The sequence below is a fragment of the Cuculus canorus genome, chromosome 2 (genome assembly GCF_017976375.1).
Source record: "Cuculus canorus isolate bCucCan1 chromosome 2, bCucCan1.pri, whole genome shotgun sequence".
Classification (NCBI taxonomy): Eukaryota; Metazoa; Chordata; class Aves; order Cuculiformes; family Cuculidae; genus Cuculus; species Cuculus canorus.
Window position 1 is genome coordinate 10,046,359 of NC_071402.1, and position 18,735 is coordinate 10,065,093.

General features: G+C 44.2%; 1 protein-coding gene across 4 annotated transcripts in view; it reads left to right on the top strand.

Moving 5' to 3' along the window:
* Nucleotides 1-585: 585 nt before the first annotated feature.
* The window catches only part of KCNQ3 (potassium voltage-gated channel subfamily Q member 3), a 198,115-nt gene continuing 179,965 nt past the window's right edge, over nucleotides 586-18,735 (top strand). For 3 of the 4 annotated variants that reach the window (XM_054059686.1, XM_009560043.2, XM_054059688.1), the window contains exon 1: nucleotides 586-1,188. In XM_054059686.1, coding sequence (XP_053915661.1) covers nucleotides 869-1,188 — 320 coding nt within the window. In that variant the 5' untranslated portion in view covers nucleotides 586-868. The remainder of the gene's footprint in view (nucleotides 1,189-18,735) is intronic. The other variant, XM_054059690.1, reaches the window with a different exon arrangement.

The window sequence follows — 18,735 nt, forward strand, 5'->3', positions numbered from 1 at the left end:
CTCCCTCGAGGAGCCCCCAGGCTGGGGTCCACAGCAGCATCCCCTCCCGCAAACCCCCGTTCCCCGGCGGCGCTGGGGGCTGCCCGGGCGCGCTGCTCCGGCTCGGAGCGAACCGCACCGGCAGGCAGCGCCTCTCCCGGCATCCTTCATCCCCATCCTCCGCGCCTTTCTTTCTCCGGCGGTGAAAAGAAAGCCCCCACCCCCCTCCCCGCTCCGGGGATGCCCTCCCCCTCCCCTCCAGCCGCAGAGAGGAGGGGGGCTGTGATGCTGCAGGGGGATCCCTGGGTGTCGAGCGGGGTCTCCCTTTCCGCCGGCTGCCGGGATCTCCCCGCTCGGCTCCAGCCCCGCGTCGGAGCGCCCCACGCACCGCGGATGACAAGGACACCCGGGGCTGGGGGAGCTGGCGGGGGGGCGGGCGCCCGGCTATTTGCTGGCTGCATACAATGGGCCACTCCCTAACGTGAGGGCTTTTGGGGTGGGGGGGTGGGGGGGAGGCAGGAGCTGGGAGGAGGAGGAGGAGGAGGAGGAGGAAGAGGAGGCTGGGGTTGGGGGGTGGGGGGAAGGGGCTCGGGCATCGGGCTGGTAAATAAACTCCGCGATGATTCCCCCGCCTTGCCCGCCGGCGAGGATGACCTGACTGGGATGTGACCGCCTCTCCCCACCCCACCTTTTTTGTTTGTTTGTTTGTTTTTTGGTTTTTTGTATTTTTTTATACCCCCCCTCCATATATATATATACACAGACGCACATGTATATATATATATAAATCTCTAAAGAAACCACGGTCTGGGGGAGGGGCGGGGAGCTCGGATCATGGCCCTGGGGCTGCCGGGGCTGCCGATCGGTCTCTGGGCTGCGGGGCGCAGCGATGGGGCTGAAGGCGCGGCGCGGCGCGGCGGGCGGTAGCGCGGCCGGCGGGGCTGCGGGGCGGCGGGCGCCGGGCGGCGACCCCGAGCACGGCTCGCTCGCCCTGGGAGCCGGCGGCGACCGCGACGGGACGCTGCTCTTGGAGGGCGGCGGGAAAGAGGAGGGAGGCAAGAGGAGCCCGCCGGGGCTGGGGCTGCTGGCCAAGACCCCCCTGAGCCGCCCGGTGAAGCGGAACCACGCCAAGTATCGCCGCATCCAAACTTTGATCTACGACGCCCTGGAGCGACCCCGAGGATGGGCGCTGCTCTATCACGCCTTCGTGTGAGTACGCGGAGCGCGGATGCCCGGAGAGGTGATCTAGGGAGATGCCCCTTGAGATGCTCCGGGGAGATGCCCCGTGGAGGTACCTTAGGGGGATGCTTGGGGAGATGCTCCGGGGAGATGCCCCGTGGAGGTACCTTAGGGGGATGCTTGGGGAGATGCTCCGGGGAGATGCCCCGTGGAGGTACCCCAGGGAGATGCTCCTTGGAGACGCTCGGGGGAGATGCCCCGTGGTACCCCGGGGAGATGCCCCTTGGAGATGCTCTGGGGAGGTGCGCTGTGGAGGTATCCCAGGGAGATGTCCCTTGGAGATGCTCCGGAGAGATGTCCTGGGGAGGTACCCCAGGGAGATGCTCCTTGGAGATGCTCCGGGGAGATGCCCTGTGGAGGTACCCCAGGGAAATGCTCCAGGGATGCTCCGGGGAGATACTCTCCCGCCGCTGCTGTTTTGCTTTATCATTCTCAGCGTAAGGGCACTCTGAGGGGTTCGCTCGAGCACCGGGTGGGGATGGCAAGGGTCTTATTATGGGATGTGCTGCTAAGTGGTTTTATTTATTTAGTGTCTCTGAGGTCGGGATTCCAAAATAAGCAGCTTCTTCTAAGTCAGTTTCTCTCTCCTGTACATACGCCCGCGTTGCCTTGGAGCAGCATGCCTGTGTGCCCTAGCCTCCGGGAAAGGACCAAGCTCTGAGCAGTTTTAAGGCTCGAAGTGTTTAAGAGGGACACTGACAGCTTCCGTTCAGCCTAGAGCACTGCGTGCGGTTAAACTAGCTTTTGTAAAGTGCGAATGACCCGATTCTTTCAATAGTCCAAACTGTAAAATATAAGCCGTCAGGTTTTGGTTCAGTAAGCGTCACCCTGCAGTATAGAAAACCCGAGCATTGCAGCACCGTCAAACAGAAACTTAAACTGATATGAAACAAACTCGGTTTGTAGCCCAAAGATGACAAGTCAAGCTAAAGACCACCGCTTTGTATTCCTAAAAATTCTAGTCTCCTAAGTTTTCATAAGGAATATAGGAAAAAATGAATCTTCTTACAGCATACAATGGACTCAACAGAGTCCTATTAAAACAAATGAGGGGTTTAGTGTTGTGAATGTGTTTGAAAACCCAAGGGATTATCAGCAATCACGGAGTTACTGTTTTTCGTTAATACTGTAACGTGTACAGAGCACTATGTGACAGAGGATTTAAGCAGTGATTTCTGAAATTGGTTTATTTGCTAAACACAAAGTGCTCTAGGCTGCATGGGCTTTGAGCCTGGAGCTGGATCTTGGGAAGTCGGGAACATTGATATAGTTCTTGCACTTGCAAACAAACACCTTGAGTGCAGGGCTGTGATTTTACCTTCAGGCAAATTTCTCGTAAGTTTGCAGGGATTTAGCTGTGAGAGAGGAGGAAAAGGCAGCGTTCACTATTGAAGTGCTGCTGTGTACCACTCACTCATTGCTGCTCCTCTCTTTTTAGTGTTTTCATAAAGTGCGTCTTGGGACACAGGTTTCTGCTTTCCAGCTTGATTTCTATGTCGATGCAGAATGTCATGACATTATTTCATTTTTTTGCCCCTTTTTTCTGTAGGAAAACTTGTGCTATCAGGCATGGAGCGACAGGATTTAGAGTGTGTTATGCTGGGAAGACTCTTTGGTCTGGAGCTTGCTGCTCATTTGTGCTCAGTATTGCATGCTGCTCCTTCTTGTTGGGGAGAGCCATATCTGGATGGAGGGCACCCTGATCATCCTGCCTGGGTCAGACCACACACATTGCATGTGAGGCTTTAGCACATGCCAGTGCATTATGAGCACTTGGCATCTCTCTATTCGCGGACAACTATGGCAAATGGGTCAAATCCATGCCTGGGCTCATGTATTGCTATAAGCAATAGGACAGTGGATGGGTCTAGATAGGCTTAGGCAAGGGTCAAGAATTGCATTTGTTAGCAAAGAATTTCCAAGCTACAACGTTCATTTTAGATAGCTGTCAAGTTGTGTGGTTAACCTTAAGATCCTTAAACAATATGGATTGTAGAATGGGAAAAATATCAAAATATTTGCAAGGGTTGATTCTGCTTAGCAGTGGACCTGATGCTGTATGTGGCCAGCTTCTCTTTGGTGACTACTCAGTCCTGCAGAATTGAGTCGTGAGTCTGACCTGTTCTCACAGAAGTCAGCAGCAGTCTTGTGAAGACAATCATTGCCAAATTCTACATTAATGAAAAAAAAAAAACAAAAACACTTTTAGAAGTCCTTATCCTTAAAAGAAGTACGATATACAAGTCCTGTTCTGTCAGCCAAGCGCAGACATCACATCCCTTCCTAAGACACTCAGGAAGGCTAAGTAATCCAAGGCTGCTATTGGCCACAGTGTGTTTCTCTTTAACCTCAGCTCCTTCTGAACTCAGCAGAAGTTGTGGACTCTTACCTTGCTGCAGGATCAAACACTGCAAAAGAAATCTGCCAAAAATGATGGAAGGGTGTACTGAAATCTTGCTGCAAGGCTTCAGAGCTGTTTCTGAGACTGGAGAGTGATGACTTGCTTAAGAGCAGGAGCTGTGCAGCAGGGAAGCAGCACCTAAGTTGATATCCAAAGCCTTTGTTCTTGTTTTTAAATGAATTGTGTTTAACTTTTTTTCTTCCTGAAGAGGAGTCCTTCTCATGTTGGCAGTGCTGCTGTGACACTGTGTAGTGCCATCCCAGCAGTTTCTCAGTACTTCTTTTCACGCTAGAACAATTTATGCTTTGCCTTGGGTAGGTAAGAGATTTGCAGCCTCTCCATAAAATCTACAAATCTGGTGCTGGTTTAATTTTGAAGAAAAGCCCCATTTTTCCTAATGGCAAGTCACACTGTCTCAGTCTTTTGAGTAACTTTGCAATGAATACCATGCAACCAAATTAAGAGTAAGAAGGTTGATCTTATATGAAAAAAAACTGACCCAGAGAATAAACAGCTGAGGGCCAAGTGGAATTGCAGCATAGGTAGGTGTGATGGATTCCTTATGGATCCAAACATTCAGAGGTGTTTCAGGAAGATTTGATGCGAAGGACTCCAGTGTCTCACGATTCAGGAATTTGAAAGCTGCTGATGGAAGAGGGTTGCCGACTTTCAGGACATGCTGAGGGTGTTGTGTGGAGGCAAGAAGGGTCTTTGCAAAAGCTTTGTATGCCAGAACTTTTGAAAGGGTGGTACACATGGGATCTTGTTAAATTGTACAGTGATGCCCATGTGGCTGCGAAGGGGTCATGATCCTTTGTGTAGCTCACTGTTATAATGTGCACATAAATAAAGTTTGATGCAGTCCCTGTTGTAAGCATTCGCTTTGGTTTAGGTGGGGTTAGACATACTGAAGTGATCCAACCTATTGAACGAATTGAGTAGTTCTGTATAAATATGATCAGGCCCTACCAAGCCTGAGGGACAAAGATAGAGAGGAGAAAGGCAGAAATTCCCGATGGCAATTTTGTTGTTCGGCTTTCACAGGCAGTGATTTAAGGAAATTGAGGTGATATATTTTTCTTGTGATTCTTCCTCCTTCCTTGTTTTGCACAAGCAAGTTGGTCCAAACCTATCCTTATAGAAAAGAGAAAGGAGATTTGGTCGTAAAGAATCATAGAAACACAGAATCATAGAATAGTTTGGGTTGGAAGGGACCTTAAATATCATCTAATTCCATCCCCCTGCCATGGGCAGGGACACCTTCCGCTAGACCAGGCTGCTCAAGGCTCCATCCAACCTGGCCTTGAACACTTCCGGGGATGGGGCATCCAGAGTTTCCTTGGGAAACCTGTGCCAGTGCCTCAACACCCTCAAGGTGAGGAATTTCTTCTTTATATCTCACTCAGTTTCCTCCCCCATCTGAAAACACTTATTCTCTGGCAGCTCTCCTAGGTGAGATTTACATAACACTCGTGAAGTTCCCCTCCAGTAGGACACCAGGGTTCATAAACTTATTGGCAATATCTTAATGACGTAGTTGTATGGGAAAATTGATTTTCCCATGAAAAATTTCATCTTTATAAAGTTAAATTTCTGCAGAAATTTTTAAAAATATGGATAATAATAATATCTGATTTAAGCTTTGCCATTGTTAATTTAGAAATGTCTCTTGGGAGTTGCAGGTTAGGCTGCAATCTGTCTTTGCTCCTTTTTGAGCTAGCGTTCCTGTAGGTACAACTGCTGTTCCTGTGATATACTGTATTTTCCTTTGCCTTGAGCAGTGCAATATATTGCAGGAAACTCCTGTAGTTGTGCCTCATGGGATGTGTGCTTTGGGCAAGGAGATGGACTTAATACCTGTTGGCTTCCATGAGCCATCAAAATGCTTTGTTTATGCACAGAAGCATAAATGAATAGATGGAGAATTGGAGCAAGTTAAGATTTTGTTTTTCCAGTTTATTTCCAATTTTAAGCACAACGTATTTGCTGAGTAATGGACAGAGTCCAGAAAGCTAACAAAATACGGATCAAGTATGCAATTGCAGTTTATGGGAAAGTTTTAGCCTAACTTAAAGAAAAGAGTGGCTGAAGGAAAGGTAGCTAGGAGATATTCTTATTTCCATACCATCCGCTGAGATAAATGTCCTTTGCTTTCATAACAAGACTAGGAAAAGTCTTGGGATGAGATTTTATTTTTTTGGGTAATTGTGCAATATTGGCTGCACTGTGCTGGTGCAGATCACCACAGCATACCTGCTGATGAGAGAAGGAAACCATAGCGAACACTTGAAAACCCTTCCCTATTTGCCATGCAATCCTATTTCGATATTATTTCATAGCTGGAATAAAAAGAGGAGGCAGAGTCATGCGATTCATCAAATCGTCAGTATTTCTGGGAAGCATCGGTGAGCATCTCTTGCATGATAATCGTGGGTGGGTTGTTTGCAGAAGGAGTGTTGAGGGACTCAGGGAATAGGTTGAAGGTCTGGGTTTTTTCCATTATTTTCCTCTTTGCCCTTTGGGACATGTGCTTTAAGATGCACTGATGCACCAGCCTGTGTCAGTGGTCTGGGGTGAGATGGGAACAAGCTTGGGGTAAAAAGAAGGGTAAATATGAATCCTTCTTCGGCCTGTTTGGCATGGGCTTGTCTCTAAGTAAGTCCCTGGAGCAGCTGCACAAGCTTGGTCCATTAGCAAGTGTCTTTTACTTCTGTGTTTTGCCAATACGAGTTCTGTTTTAATTATTTATGCTAATTCATCATAATGTATGGATTCTGCAGTATACTTTGTAAAAAATAATGAAGTCTTAGTCATTGGAGACCTCACCACACACCTCTGCTATTGCATATCCATCAAGGCTTGTGAAATCTGCCCTGGGTTTGCGTGCCGTTTAGCAAGATGTGACTACATCATCTCAGCTGCTGCGCTCAGCTGGTGTCGCAGGCTGTGGTGACCAGGTGCTGAAAGCTGGGGTTTGCTGGTAGGAATGAGAAGAGGCAGCAGAGCCTGCGAAAGCCACAGTCGGTGTAATGTGAGTGGTTTGTGATCCCCTCACCATAGCTTTGGAATCACTTCAGCAGCAAATAGGTGCCCAATGCTTGTTTAAGCACCCAAACTACCTCTGAAATTACAGACCTGGCCCTGTGGTGGGACAAGGTGTGTTTTCACCTATAGACGCATAACTCCTTGCTAGGACATCCATGCTGACACTGAGACTTACTCCTGGAGCAGGTCCCTGTGCTTGGGTCGGTCAGCCTGTGTGCTCGGCGTTGCCATGGCTACGCTGCCAACTTGCCAGTTTTGGTGCTGTTCGTGCCTGCTTTGATGGGCTTGCTGGAGCTGCAGGCGCAGTGCTGCCTGTAGCACAGGCATGCACCTCAGTGCCCCCCCAAATCCCTGGGGATGCAGGTCCTCCCTGAGCACCCTTCTGCAAGTGCAGTCCCCTGCTGATGCTGTTTGATGGAGCCTAACGCAATTGAGAGTTGAGGTCCACCATGGCTGGCAATGCACGAGGGAGGGTGTGATGTGTGGGCAAGCAGCGGTTCCACCAACAGCAAACACTGAGCGCCAAGTCTTTCGATGCTGTCAGTTCAGCCTAGGAATAAGTCCCTCTGAAAAAATTCAGAGCCTCTGGTGCAATTTCAATAAAATCAGTCACAAGTTTCACCATTTTGATCAGAGGTGAAACAGCAAAGCCCTTCCAGCCACCAGCAAATCATGTTTTGAGAAACTTGGTATAGAAGAGTAGCACCACCTCAGTGCTGCCTTGGAAGTGCTGGAGGCACCATCAGTGGTAAAGCCCAGGAGTAGATTCATTGCAATATCTGCAGCGCAGCAGCTAGGAGCCTGGTTGGAGGTATCACTTGTCACATAAAAGTTTTCTCAGTCTTTTCTTGTGCCTCGCTTTCCTCCTCGCAGCAAACATCAGATTCTCATGGGGTACATGCAGGATCTAGACATGTCTTGATTGGCTGCCTGGTGGAGAGGCCACGTGGGCTTTACTCCTTGATTTCTTGATGTATCTGAGAAGGAGATTAGGGAGGCATTTAAAAAATGATCAGGGACAGACTTTCCATCCCCATTTTGCTGGTTTTGATGCAAAATATAAAACAAACCTAATGGAAAAAGCGGTAACTAAAGACTATGCATGTTAACAGCTAGATTAAAAAATAGTCGCATACATATAATGCCAGTTATGTACCACTATATGCTTGAGTGTGTGCAAATGAACATGAAGTTGCCTCAGCAGTTCCATTTTCTCCCAAACATCACACCAAAGGCTACTCATCCAGCATCTTTCTGTTCTTTCTTTAGGGCTCCCTGTCTTCAAATATCACCTGACTAAATCCTGTTTTATTTATAGATTAGCCAATGTACAAACCTGTGCATGTATGTAAAGCACAATTCTGTACTTCTTTGTCAGTAAAAAGTCCTTTCCAGCATTAAGATGTATTATGCAAGGTCAGGTGATGGAATGCATATTTAAGGACAACATCTAGACTTGAGTAATTTGGATCTAATTTAAAAGCTATAGGAAGCTTTCCAAATAAAATCGGTCAAGTGAGTGTTATGATCATTTATATCTTGTTTAGAAATGTGATAGATTGGTGACCTTAGTTATAGCTAGGCAGCTGAGTGGTTGGATGCTACTGTGATCAGCTTTGCATGGTATAAATAAATAATAATGTTTATTGTTGTATTTAATACAGCTGTATTCCCTTCTTGTGTGTGGAACTTTACAGAAAGAATGGAGCACAGAGACATTGCATCTGCTAATGCTTCTGGCAGATACTGTATTAAATGGGATAACTTAAATATTAATAGCTTTATAAGGAATATGGTCTACAAGAGCCTTTAAGTATATGCTGCATTCTATTGGGAAACTTAGCATTTTTTGTGGAAAGAAGGACATGCCCAGGGATATTTAGGTTCGTGGTAACCTACTTTGGAAAAAGGCACTTTGGGAGAACTTTCAGGCTGGAAACCCACAAATCTCCTTCCCCAGCCTTAAGCGAGCAAACTACTTAATAGCATGTTTAAGTTGGAGACAAGTGAAAGGTCCCACAGATGTCAGGAGTAATCTATCCAAGGTGACACTGAGGTTATCCAAAGCAGAGAAGTGTGATTTCTCGGTCACACTCACTTCTCAAAGTGAGATTTGGTGGAAAGCAACACTAGGTCTCATTAGCTTCCTCTGCACAATCAGCTTACTGATCTACTTGGGCCTCCTAAGCTACAGTTCTCCATGGGGTCTGTCAAAAGCCTTCATCCCACCCGTAGCTTAAAAGTCACCTCTGGTTATAGTCATCAGGATAACATCTTTCCTTCCTCAGAGGTGCTGCTTTTTGTGGGTTTGTAGGTGGGTTTTAAAAACTATGCTGAAGTGGAGTTGCATATGTCCAACACTGCTAAATCTTTCTGCGCAGAGATACTGAGAGCCTGCAGCAGCTCATTTCTCTTGAGGTGTCATGTGCTCTCACTCCTTGCATGCATCAGTTTTGCTCCTTGCACCTCACTTGTCCTCCCTATTTTCAGAGTTGTTTCTGGGTTGCTCGGACCTGTTTTGCATTGCTTTGCCAAGCTGTATTAGTTTGTGATTGCCATGCTGACTCCTGAGTGTTATTTTCTAATCCTAGATGCTTTTCATATTTACTTTCTTCTGTCCTCACTGGTGTTTTGATCACCTTCCAGATCACTAGCTTGTAATTTTGTTAACATTCAATTTGATTCTTTTTATAGATCATTAAGGAAGCACTTAATAAGACCAGAACTAAGAAAATCCATTCACTATTTCACTGAGTAACTAGTTTTCCCCTTCCTGGTTAATATATTATTTCTTATGGCTTTATTTATAGCTCTGAAACCCGTTTTTCATTTCATGTAGTTTCTTCTGGTCATCTGAATTAGTGCTAGAACTAAGATTTTATGAGACATTACACCTATGTCAAAACAGCAAATATTGGGTTTTGTTCAAACCATATGGCTGGGCTTTGTTTATCAATTTAGTTCAGCAATATGCATTTAATTGTTATCTTCCCATCTCAGATTTTGCATGCCTTTGACATGGTGTGTATCTTGTATAACAAAATAATTCAATGTTTCCTAGTGCCATCCACCACTAGAACTAAAGCAATGCTGAAATGCCCTGATCCATCCAAATCCTAGTTCCTGTATATTTTATAGGAGCCATTAGATTTTTGTTATACCTAACTTCAGGTGAAGGACAGAGATGTTAATCCTAACCTAGAAGACTCTTTACAGGATATTCCGCACTGACTGTAAATACAGAGTCTAAAATTTTCTGGTTTCGGTGGGGATGGAGAAGAAGCAAATACAGCTGTTGAGGGACTGATAGTGAAATCCCCAAAGCGCACAGTGGGGAGCTACCCACCAGGCTCTCAGCAGTGCATCATCAGCTATGCTTACCTTTGTTCCTCTCATGCCTCCCCATGCTCTGCTTAGAGCATTTATGAGGAAGGATTACACCCTGAGGAGGGAATGTCAAGAGCAGCTGATTGAAATTGCAGGGGAATTAATTTAGGAAGGTAATTACACGAACTGGAATTTGCTCTTCTACCTTTGCTAACACTGCAGCTCTTGTGAGACATGCTGGAAGAATTTCAATGCATACAACTGACTGAGGCTCCCTGGTTGGACTTTAGACACTGTCTGTACACCACATGCACAGGGCCATGGCTCAGGACCATCCTTGCACTGCAAACATGGCAGCAGCTTTTCTTATGCTTAGAGCAGTCATTAACTATGTCTAGACTAATTGGCAAAGCGATGTCAGGGATGCTTCCAAGCAGTGGTACACAAAGGCCAATAACACATTGCTGGGTGCCTCGTGCCATGGTTTTAATCTGAGATAACTAAATGACTGGACAACGAAGCTGGTGAAGGGGCTGGAGAACAAGCCTTATGAGAGGTGGCTGAGAGAACTAGGGTTGTTTAGCCTAGAGAAAAGGAGGCTGAGGGGAGACCTTACAGCTCTTTACAACTACCTGAAGGGAGGTTTTAGCAAGGTGGGTGTTGATCTCTTCTCTTAAGTAACAAGTGATAGGATGAGAGGAAATGGCCTCAAGTTGCATGAGGGGAAGTTCAGATTACATATCAGGAAATACGAAATGGTTATTGGGCACTGGAACAGGCTGTCCGGGGAGCTGATTGTGTCACCGTCCTTGGATGTATTTAAAAGATGGGTAGATGAAGTGCTTATGGATATGATTCAGTAGTGGAGAGGTATAGTTGGACTCAATGATCTCAAAGGTCTTCTCCACGAAATTATTCAATCACACTGTGATTCTGAGTGTTGCCACAGACCAGGAACCACTCCCAGTAGGAGTCTGCGTGTGACTTCTGCTTTGAGATGTGAGTGAGGTCAGTGATATGGACACTGGTCATGCCAGCTGACCTGATAGACAGAGAGCAGGACAGAGCATCTTTGAGTTGCTAGAACAGACATAATTGTTATACATGAGATCTTAATACTTTGAGGATATACGAGATCTGACACAAAAAATCCGAGACTGTGCCTGTAATTCTTTTTATTAAACAAATTAAGAAAATCAGCTATGACCACCTTCAAAATAGTTCCCTTCTGAGTTGACACATAGTGGCATATGGTGCTGCCAAATTTCAAAGCAATTCTGCAGCTAATTTCCTGAAAGGCTATTGAGGATCTCCATTGTTTTTGCTTTCGCGTCTTCTACCAATGGAAAATGAGTTCCTTTAAGCACCAATTTGATCTTTGGGAAGAGTTAGAAATCTCAAGTCTGTCAAATAATGGTGGGTGATTGAGCACAGTGATGTTGTGCTCAAAACCAGTTATGTTTAGCTAACAACTGCTTCATAGACAAAGCGTTATGGACTGACACACACAGACATTTTCTGACCAAGGGTTAGAAAACATCTGTATTTGAACATGCGTCCTCTCATAATGAGTGAAGCAATGAAGTTGAGCCTTGTCCCACTGCAACAGGTTAAAACATATTCTACAATCATCTCTTTCTCTCTCCCCTCCCAATCTTGGTTCCCAAGCTCTATGGTCAGTCTTGGTTATTTTTGTGTCAAATTTTGTACTATAGGGTGTATGCAAAAAGGCACTTTGGTTTGGTATAAGATCTTTCACTTAGATAAAGACCCAAGAAATCCTAACTCAGTCAAATAATGTAGGTTTCACTCTATGTTTGGGTCCAATAACTCATTGTATTTCCTGTATCCTTTCTTCTTCATGTTCATGACACTTTGTCAATGCTTTTGCTTTTTCTGAGTCAAGACTCCTTGGGCTGATCAAACTCCCATGGAGGTTCAAATACTTCACCCCCACATCTTGGCATATGAGCAAAAGAATAATTGTTTTGTGTTGATAATCCCATAGGAAGACCTTACCAATCATTCATTACCAAACTTTTTATGATTTATGTAAAACGCAGTCATTGTGTTTTTGCTGATTTTTGGACATTTCTTTCGATTTTGTCTCACTCATTATTGTAGCTGCTGCTCTGTTACCTTGTTAGATCCTGGGTGCAGCGACACTGCACTGAGATGGGGTCTGGCAGCCACACGCTCGTGGCAATTACTGCTCTCACAATATGGCATTAGCACATAGTATGTTCTCAAATACTTTTTTCAGTGCTAAATTCCTTAAAATAATTGTAAATCCCTGCTTCTCCTCAAGGCTTGAGAGGCTTTCCATCAACATTCATGATGGGATCCATCCGTCTAATGCCTTATCTGATGTAGCTTTCTGGACTCCTTTTATAGCTGCTGAAGAAAACCAGAAAACAGAAATTTTTGGAGTGCAATTTATCTTCCTCTAAAGATGATTCTAAAATAGATGAGATTAATCACCTCTTGCAGTGCCTCAGACTTTCCACTGACTACAAAGGAGGCCTTGGGTTACTAACTTGAATTTGGGTATTTACACCAAACCACATGAGGAATGGGAAACTTTTTGCCTGACTTGAGAGCCACACTAAAGACAACTGTATTTAGAAATAGTCGTGTATGGTTTTTTTCTCTGTGCAATAGGCATTTAAGTTCTGTTTATACTCAGTAGAGATCTAGACAATAGAGTGAATAGATTTTATGGTACAATTCATGCAACCAGATGTAGGGGTCTGCTTTACATGGAAACAATTCACAGCTTCAGCTCTATTTAGCAACTCCCCATTGTCTGTAGCAGGAGCTAAGGTGACTTGATTTCTGGTAAATTTCTGCAGTGAAAACCACTTTGGGACAGATGAGTCCTGCCTCTAAAGGCAAAAGGAATATGAGTCTTACTATTACATAGACTTTTATTAATATTAGGCTCAACATAAAATTCCTCAAGAGCTGTACGTGTGTGGCTCCTTATTATCTCAGACCATGACAGATCTACAATCATCCCTGATCTTAGGCCAAAGAAAATATGATGGTGTAGTTGATGTCCTCAGTTTTGCCATCCTACTTATGCTGCTGCTTTCAGTAGCTTTAAGAGCTTTCCTAAGTTGGGAGTCCTGAATATACCTTTCCACCTTCCCTTTGTACTTTGGTTTGCTATGGATTCTATCTCCCTGAGCCCTCCCATAGATGCCCTCTTTATTTATAGTTATAATTGCATTGATCTTGAGGTCATGCTCAAATCTAGACTTACCTACCTCTTGTACTGAGCTACAAATCGAAAGGCTGTGATGATTCAGTTCTCCCTGCATCTTCTTGTGGCCATTCATGGTTTACCTGGGCACAGGAGTTACTGTGCTGGGAGTTTGCCGGCAGCAGTTTCACTTCTTTCTATACCTGAATTTCTGTCCATCTGCCTTGCTTCTCTTGTCTCCACCACTCAAAATTAACTCCCAAATTAATGAACAGACAAAACTTCTTTCTAGAAGGTGCTATTTAAGGGCAATAAGACACTTTGTGATTGGCTTGGACATTGTCCTTGTGAAGCCTGTAACAAATACAGAAAGTCAGTTTGAAAGGCCTTGAATGAATGAGAATGATTGTGAAGGTCATTCATAAGCTTAGGCTGTTCTTTATGTGCTATAGTTTTCTCTGTAAAGCTGGAGACTTTATAGATATGCAAGCATCATTCAGTATTTTAGGGGGCGTACTCACTTCCATAAATCGGCTGAATCAGTAAACTAGCATAATTGAAGTTAATACTTTTGAATGCTTGAAAATGCCCTGACATAAAGAATTGGTTTTGGGTAGTAGTGTATTCCTTTAACAGCTGCTAGTTTGTGTTTTGCTTTTTTTTTTGCAGAAATACTGAGCCAGCAAACTCTTTTAGTCATGTCAGTGCAAATGTAGAGTAAATCAAGTTAGAAGAACAATTGGATTTGGCTGCTGCACTGGATCCACTACATTTTTTTTTTACTGATATTGTGCTAGTGCCAGAGGCCAAGGTCAAGGCCATGCATCTTTGGTCAGATACTTTCCTGCAACAACAACCCTGACTTCCCAGTAAAGGAAGTAAGCTTCAGGAATGGGCTAAATAGGAGAGATGGAGATCTGCTGTCAAGATAACAAGTGAGCACCAACCTGTTCCAGAGTTGCCAGTACTCACACCATGGAGTTTGCTGCTTGTTTCCTTCACATTGGGAGCTGGCTTATACAAGCATGGAGTCTTCTCATCTCTCTTTGCTCCCCAGACTGGAGAGAGGATTTTTCCTCTCTCATAAATGCAGTTATTTATTTAATAAAGACAGTGTGGATAAGTTGTGGAAATTGAGCAAGCAAAGCACCATCTTTGGTGTAGGTCCTGTCTGATGTTGAGACTGTAAGAGGAAGTTGACAATCGTAACCATAAACCATTTAGTTTGGAAGGGTTCAGTGGTCTCCAGTCCAATCTGAAGAGCAGGGCTGAACTTCAAAGCCAAATGAGGTTGCTTAGGACTGTATCCAATAAAGCTTTCTGGATCTACAAGATTTGAGCTACTTTATATTGTGAGGAATGAGAGATTTTCTTGTACTTCACAGAATATGTTGTTTTATGCATTTCACATAATGGGCAGAATTCCGGGCCCTGAGTCATGGACAGTCTTCTTCCCTCCCCACTCCTTTCAGTCCTACATATGCACGGATAGAAGTGAGATGTAACATCTGGACAGAGATGCTGGGTAGGTCAGCACACTGTGGAGGAAACAACCCTCATACTAATCACAAAGAAAGTTGCTTGCTGCTAGGCTAACTTTCACCAATGTTGTCTTGTTTGGAGTACTGACACTGGGAAACGCTAGGGATAATCTTTAGTGAACACTGATCACTAGAGTTCATTGAAAATAGGAAACCTTTGTTAATGACTTATTGATTTTTTTACTGGCATTGTTGTAATTTGACGTTTCCACCAATTGTTTATAATTTGGAAGAATCATTCAGTCTTCAGTAATTTATAAAAACTCTACAACTCCTGACTTTCCTATCTCTTTCTTCCTGTCTCTTCCTTGCTCAATGCCTCTCTCCTTCCCTTGGTGGCATTCATCACCTCACTACTGAAAGTGCCAATCACTGGATTGTCCAGCTGAGCTTTTTGTGCGAGCTGTCATCCTTTCATACTTTATGTCACTACAGTAGACTTCAGTCTGACTTAGATTCAGTTGGCCTAAGTGCTGAGAGCTGTTTGATGGAGCTCACATGACAATTTTCCTCTTACTCAGACATATTTGTATTTACTTCTTTGTCTTTTTTATACTTCTTGTAACTTACTGCACTTTGACATTGAGTTCACCTATGTCAGCATTAAGATTGTTCTTCTAAGCTGCTCAGAATAGAGACTCAATAGGAATTACCATATGGTGCAAGGTAGTTTAGGTGCACGAATTATCTCTGAATCACCTTGTGTTTCATCATAATTAACATTTCTTTTTTGGTTGCACATCTTCCCGATGTTGAATTCAGCATCCGGTGGTAAAATACTCCCTCTGGACCGGGCTGTGACTTTGGGCACAGTCCAAAGTTAGATTCCCTATGCAAACAGCATCACTGTAGGAAAAGCTTAGATTTGTTGTGATTCAGACCTACATACTTCTGAGTCACTGTTCCTGATAGCTCTTTGCTCTAGGGGTGATGGTGGTGTTAAGGAAAGCGTGATTTATTGATGTCCTGTGTAGGTAACAGATTTCCTGCCATGAATCAGCTGTTCACTGCAGAAAGGGGGAACATGAAGTGGAGGTGGATACCCATCTCTTTTCCCAGAAAGGGTACAAACTGAGCTAATATCTGTCCTATGAGTTTTTCCGCATTCCTAGTCTCAGTGGTACAAGGAAGGGGTTTAGAGCACCACTTTTAGGCTAACCGAAGATCTGCATGCTACTTCATATATACACTGAACCACACATGCAGCCATTGCTCATAAAGTCGAGATTGAAATATGAGGCCCTGGTTTGCAGCTCCATTTACTGCCATTGTTGATAACCAGAAAAATAAAGGGTAGGAGCTCCTAATGATACAGAAAATGGGCAGGAACTTTCTCAAGGGAGTGACGATGTAGGCAGGACTGAAGGCTCTGTTTTAACTGCATGAATCGCCACATTCCCCAGCAAATGGGATCAGAGCATACCACTGCTCCCAGAGCCCAAAACAGGACATCATCACCTCCAAATCAACATTTTGCTGAAGACCTTAGAAAAGCTCCTCTGTTATTGAATTATACCTTACAGTTTTCTGGAAATGGTAACTCTAAAGAAGACATTATTAGGATGAGTGAAAACAAGAGATTTTGGGTGGATGGAATTGTGTCAGTGCTCATCTTCATTGGCAGTGCTTTCTTCACTCATTCTATCAGGAGTTCATTTCCAAGCAACTTGAAGTAGGTAATGTGTTTATAAGCACTAATCGGAGTGTTCCATCAATGTTTGTTCCAGGCTATGAAGACTGGGAGATTCTGTTAGAGGGCTTTTTCATTTCATAAATGATGATACAGCAATGGTTGGAAGGTGATGCAAGATAAATTCAGGTTATAGATAAAGTCTAATAGGGGAGTGGAAATGTGCTGAAAGAATTTGTGCAAGAATTTTTTGATTTTTTGTCTGGAAAGGGCCTCAAGTCAATGTTTTCTTCTCCAGAGCACAAAGATCTAGATGTATCTCTGAGTTATCTAAAAAAGTAATTACAATATGGTCATTCCTTCATAGCTGTCAGCTCTGTTAAGAGTGGGATGTAATTTTTGGGTGTCCATGAAGTTTTTCTGCCACTGATCCTGCAAGGAGAACAGATGGACCCGTTTGGTTTCTGCCTTGTCCAGAGGGAAAAAAAGAGTGGTATTCATCTCACTTAGGTAAAAAAAACCAAACAAACCAAACAGGGGTAGCAGTGAAAATAAGCAATAAAGCCAATTTTTTTTTTTTTTTTTACGGTGGTGAGGTAAGAGCATCAACGGTGCAGGGAAGAACCCTGCTTCTGTGAATACAGTTCCAGTGACAATGACAAAACAGCAGCCAAGATGGAGAAGGAGACAAGGGAGATGTTGGAAATAGAGCTGCAAAATGGTGAACAAAGAGGAGTAACTGTGCTGTGAGAGGTGAAATAGAAGCAGGAGGGGAATTAAGGCTACTTTTACAGGTCAGCATGTTATGAGCCAGGTGCTGCTTGTATAGAGAAAACAGCTTAATTGCCCTCCTGGTGCCTTGGTGCTTGTTTCAGGCAAGTTGCCTATTTTCCTCAAATTGCCAAGTGTTTTCAGTGTAAAACCTGTTGTTGCTCTTGGCCTATATGGGAGACCCTGTGTGCTCTGGGTGGAATGAGGAAAAGCCTAAGACCTGGTCAGCAGTGAGGTGTCTTGGCCAGGTAGTGATGGAAAATAGCTGTTTGTTGCTTGAGCTATTCCTGCTCTATGAGCAGCCAGAGGGCAATGATTTCTGAGATGTATCCATCTTCTTTGTACGTGTCATGCTTGTCGTCTTTCCTTGGCAGCACAGAGTTATGAGTTCCACGTTGGCACCTGAAGAGCAGGATGGGAGAATGAAACTTCATTTTTTATTTTAGTGCAGAGCACAGCCCTCAGAGCTGAAATCCAAGAAAAGTGTGCTATGTAGCAATTTGGGGTTTATGCTGGAGCAGTGAACCTCCCTCTTACCCCTACACACTCGTGGTTTAGTTGCAAATCCTGAAGAAGGTCTAAAGAATAAAAAGCAATACTAAAGAAGTGACATTTTTAAGGGATGTTAAATGTAACTTCATGGGAACAAAAGATGAGTAGCTTTGTCTGCTCTTGAGCTAGAAAAAAGGGATGCCAATGAGAAAGAAGGCAGGTCACACTTCTGCTTAAAGACTCTTAGAAGCAATATTGCTGTTACCTCAAATGACAACCACCCAGGGGTACCTCTAATGAGGAAGCAAGCTTAAAGCTTCTACCCCTTGATCCCTCAGCGTGCCAATGATGCCATTGCGGTTAGTCCTCACTGTGTAATGGTGCAATAGTTTCAAACGGTTAACAAGCAACTGTTTCGCTTCCTTTCTCCCTAATGCTAGAGCCCCGAGCTTCGGTGGTGTAGCCCTGGAGAGACAGCGTCTGCCAGTGTTTCTGCATGGAAAAGCAGCCTCATGCTGAATCAGGCCTGAAAACATGTCTGCTGTAGATGTTGCTGGTCAAAATTACTTCCTTTGAGGAGGTTTTATTTACCAGTTGGGTTGCGGTTCTTAAGGTCAGTACCATGTGGTCAGGTTTTCCAGATTTTATTTATTAATTTTTTTAAATGGAAGCTGAGTCTGCCATCCTGGCTCCACAAGCTGGGGATTAAGGGAAACAACATTAAGCCTAAGAGTTTGCAGCTGTGTTAAAAACACGTAAGTGGAGTGATGATTTTAGCAATTTCCTCTGTTCTTGTGGGTTGACAATACCTCTCTTCAATAAGGTTCTTTACTTCTGTGACTTATGTAATGCCTTACCCTGCAACGTGGTATCAAGGTGCAAGAACTTTTCTAATTCTCTCTTCATGGTTTTATATCATCTACAGGAGGTTCCCTGCAGGTTGATGGTTTGGGGTTTTATTTAAGATTAGGCGGAGGAAAGCCGCTGGCATCATTTTGAGTCAGAAAATCTAGCATAAAATCAGACTTTTTGCTGGCGATTAATCTTCATGACTTGGCACACTTTTTAAGCCCCTGACATTTTCAGTCGAGATAAGGAAATTATT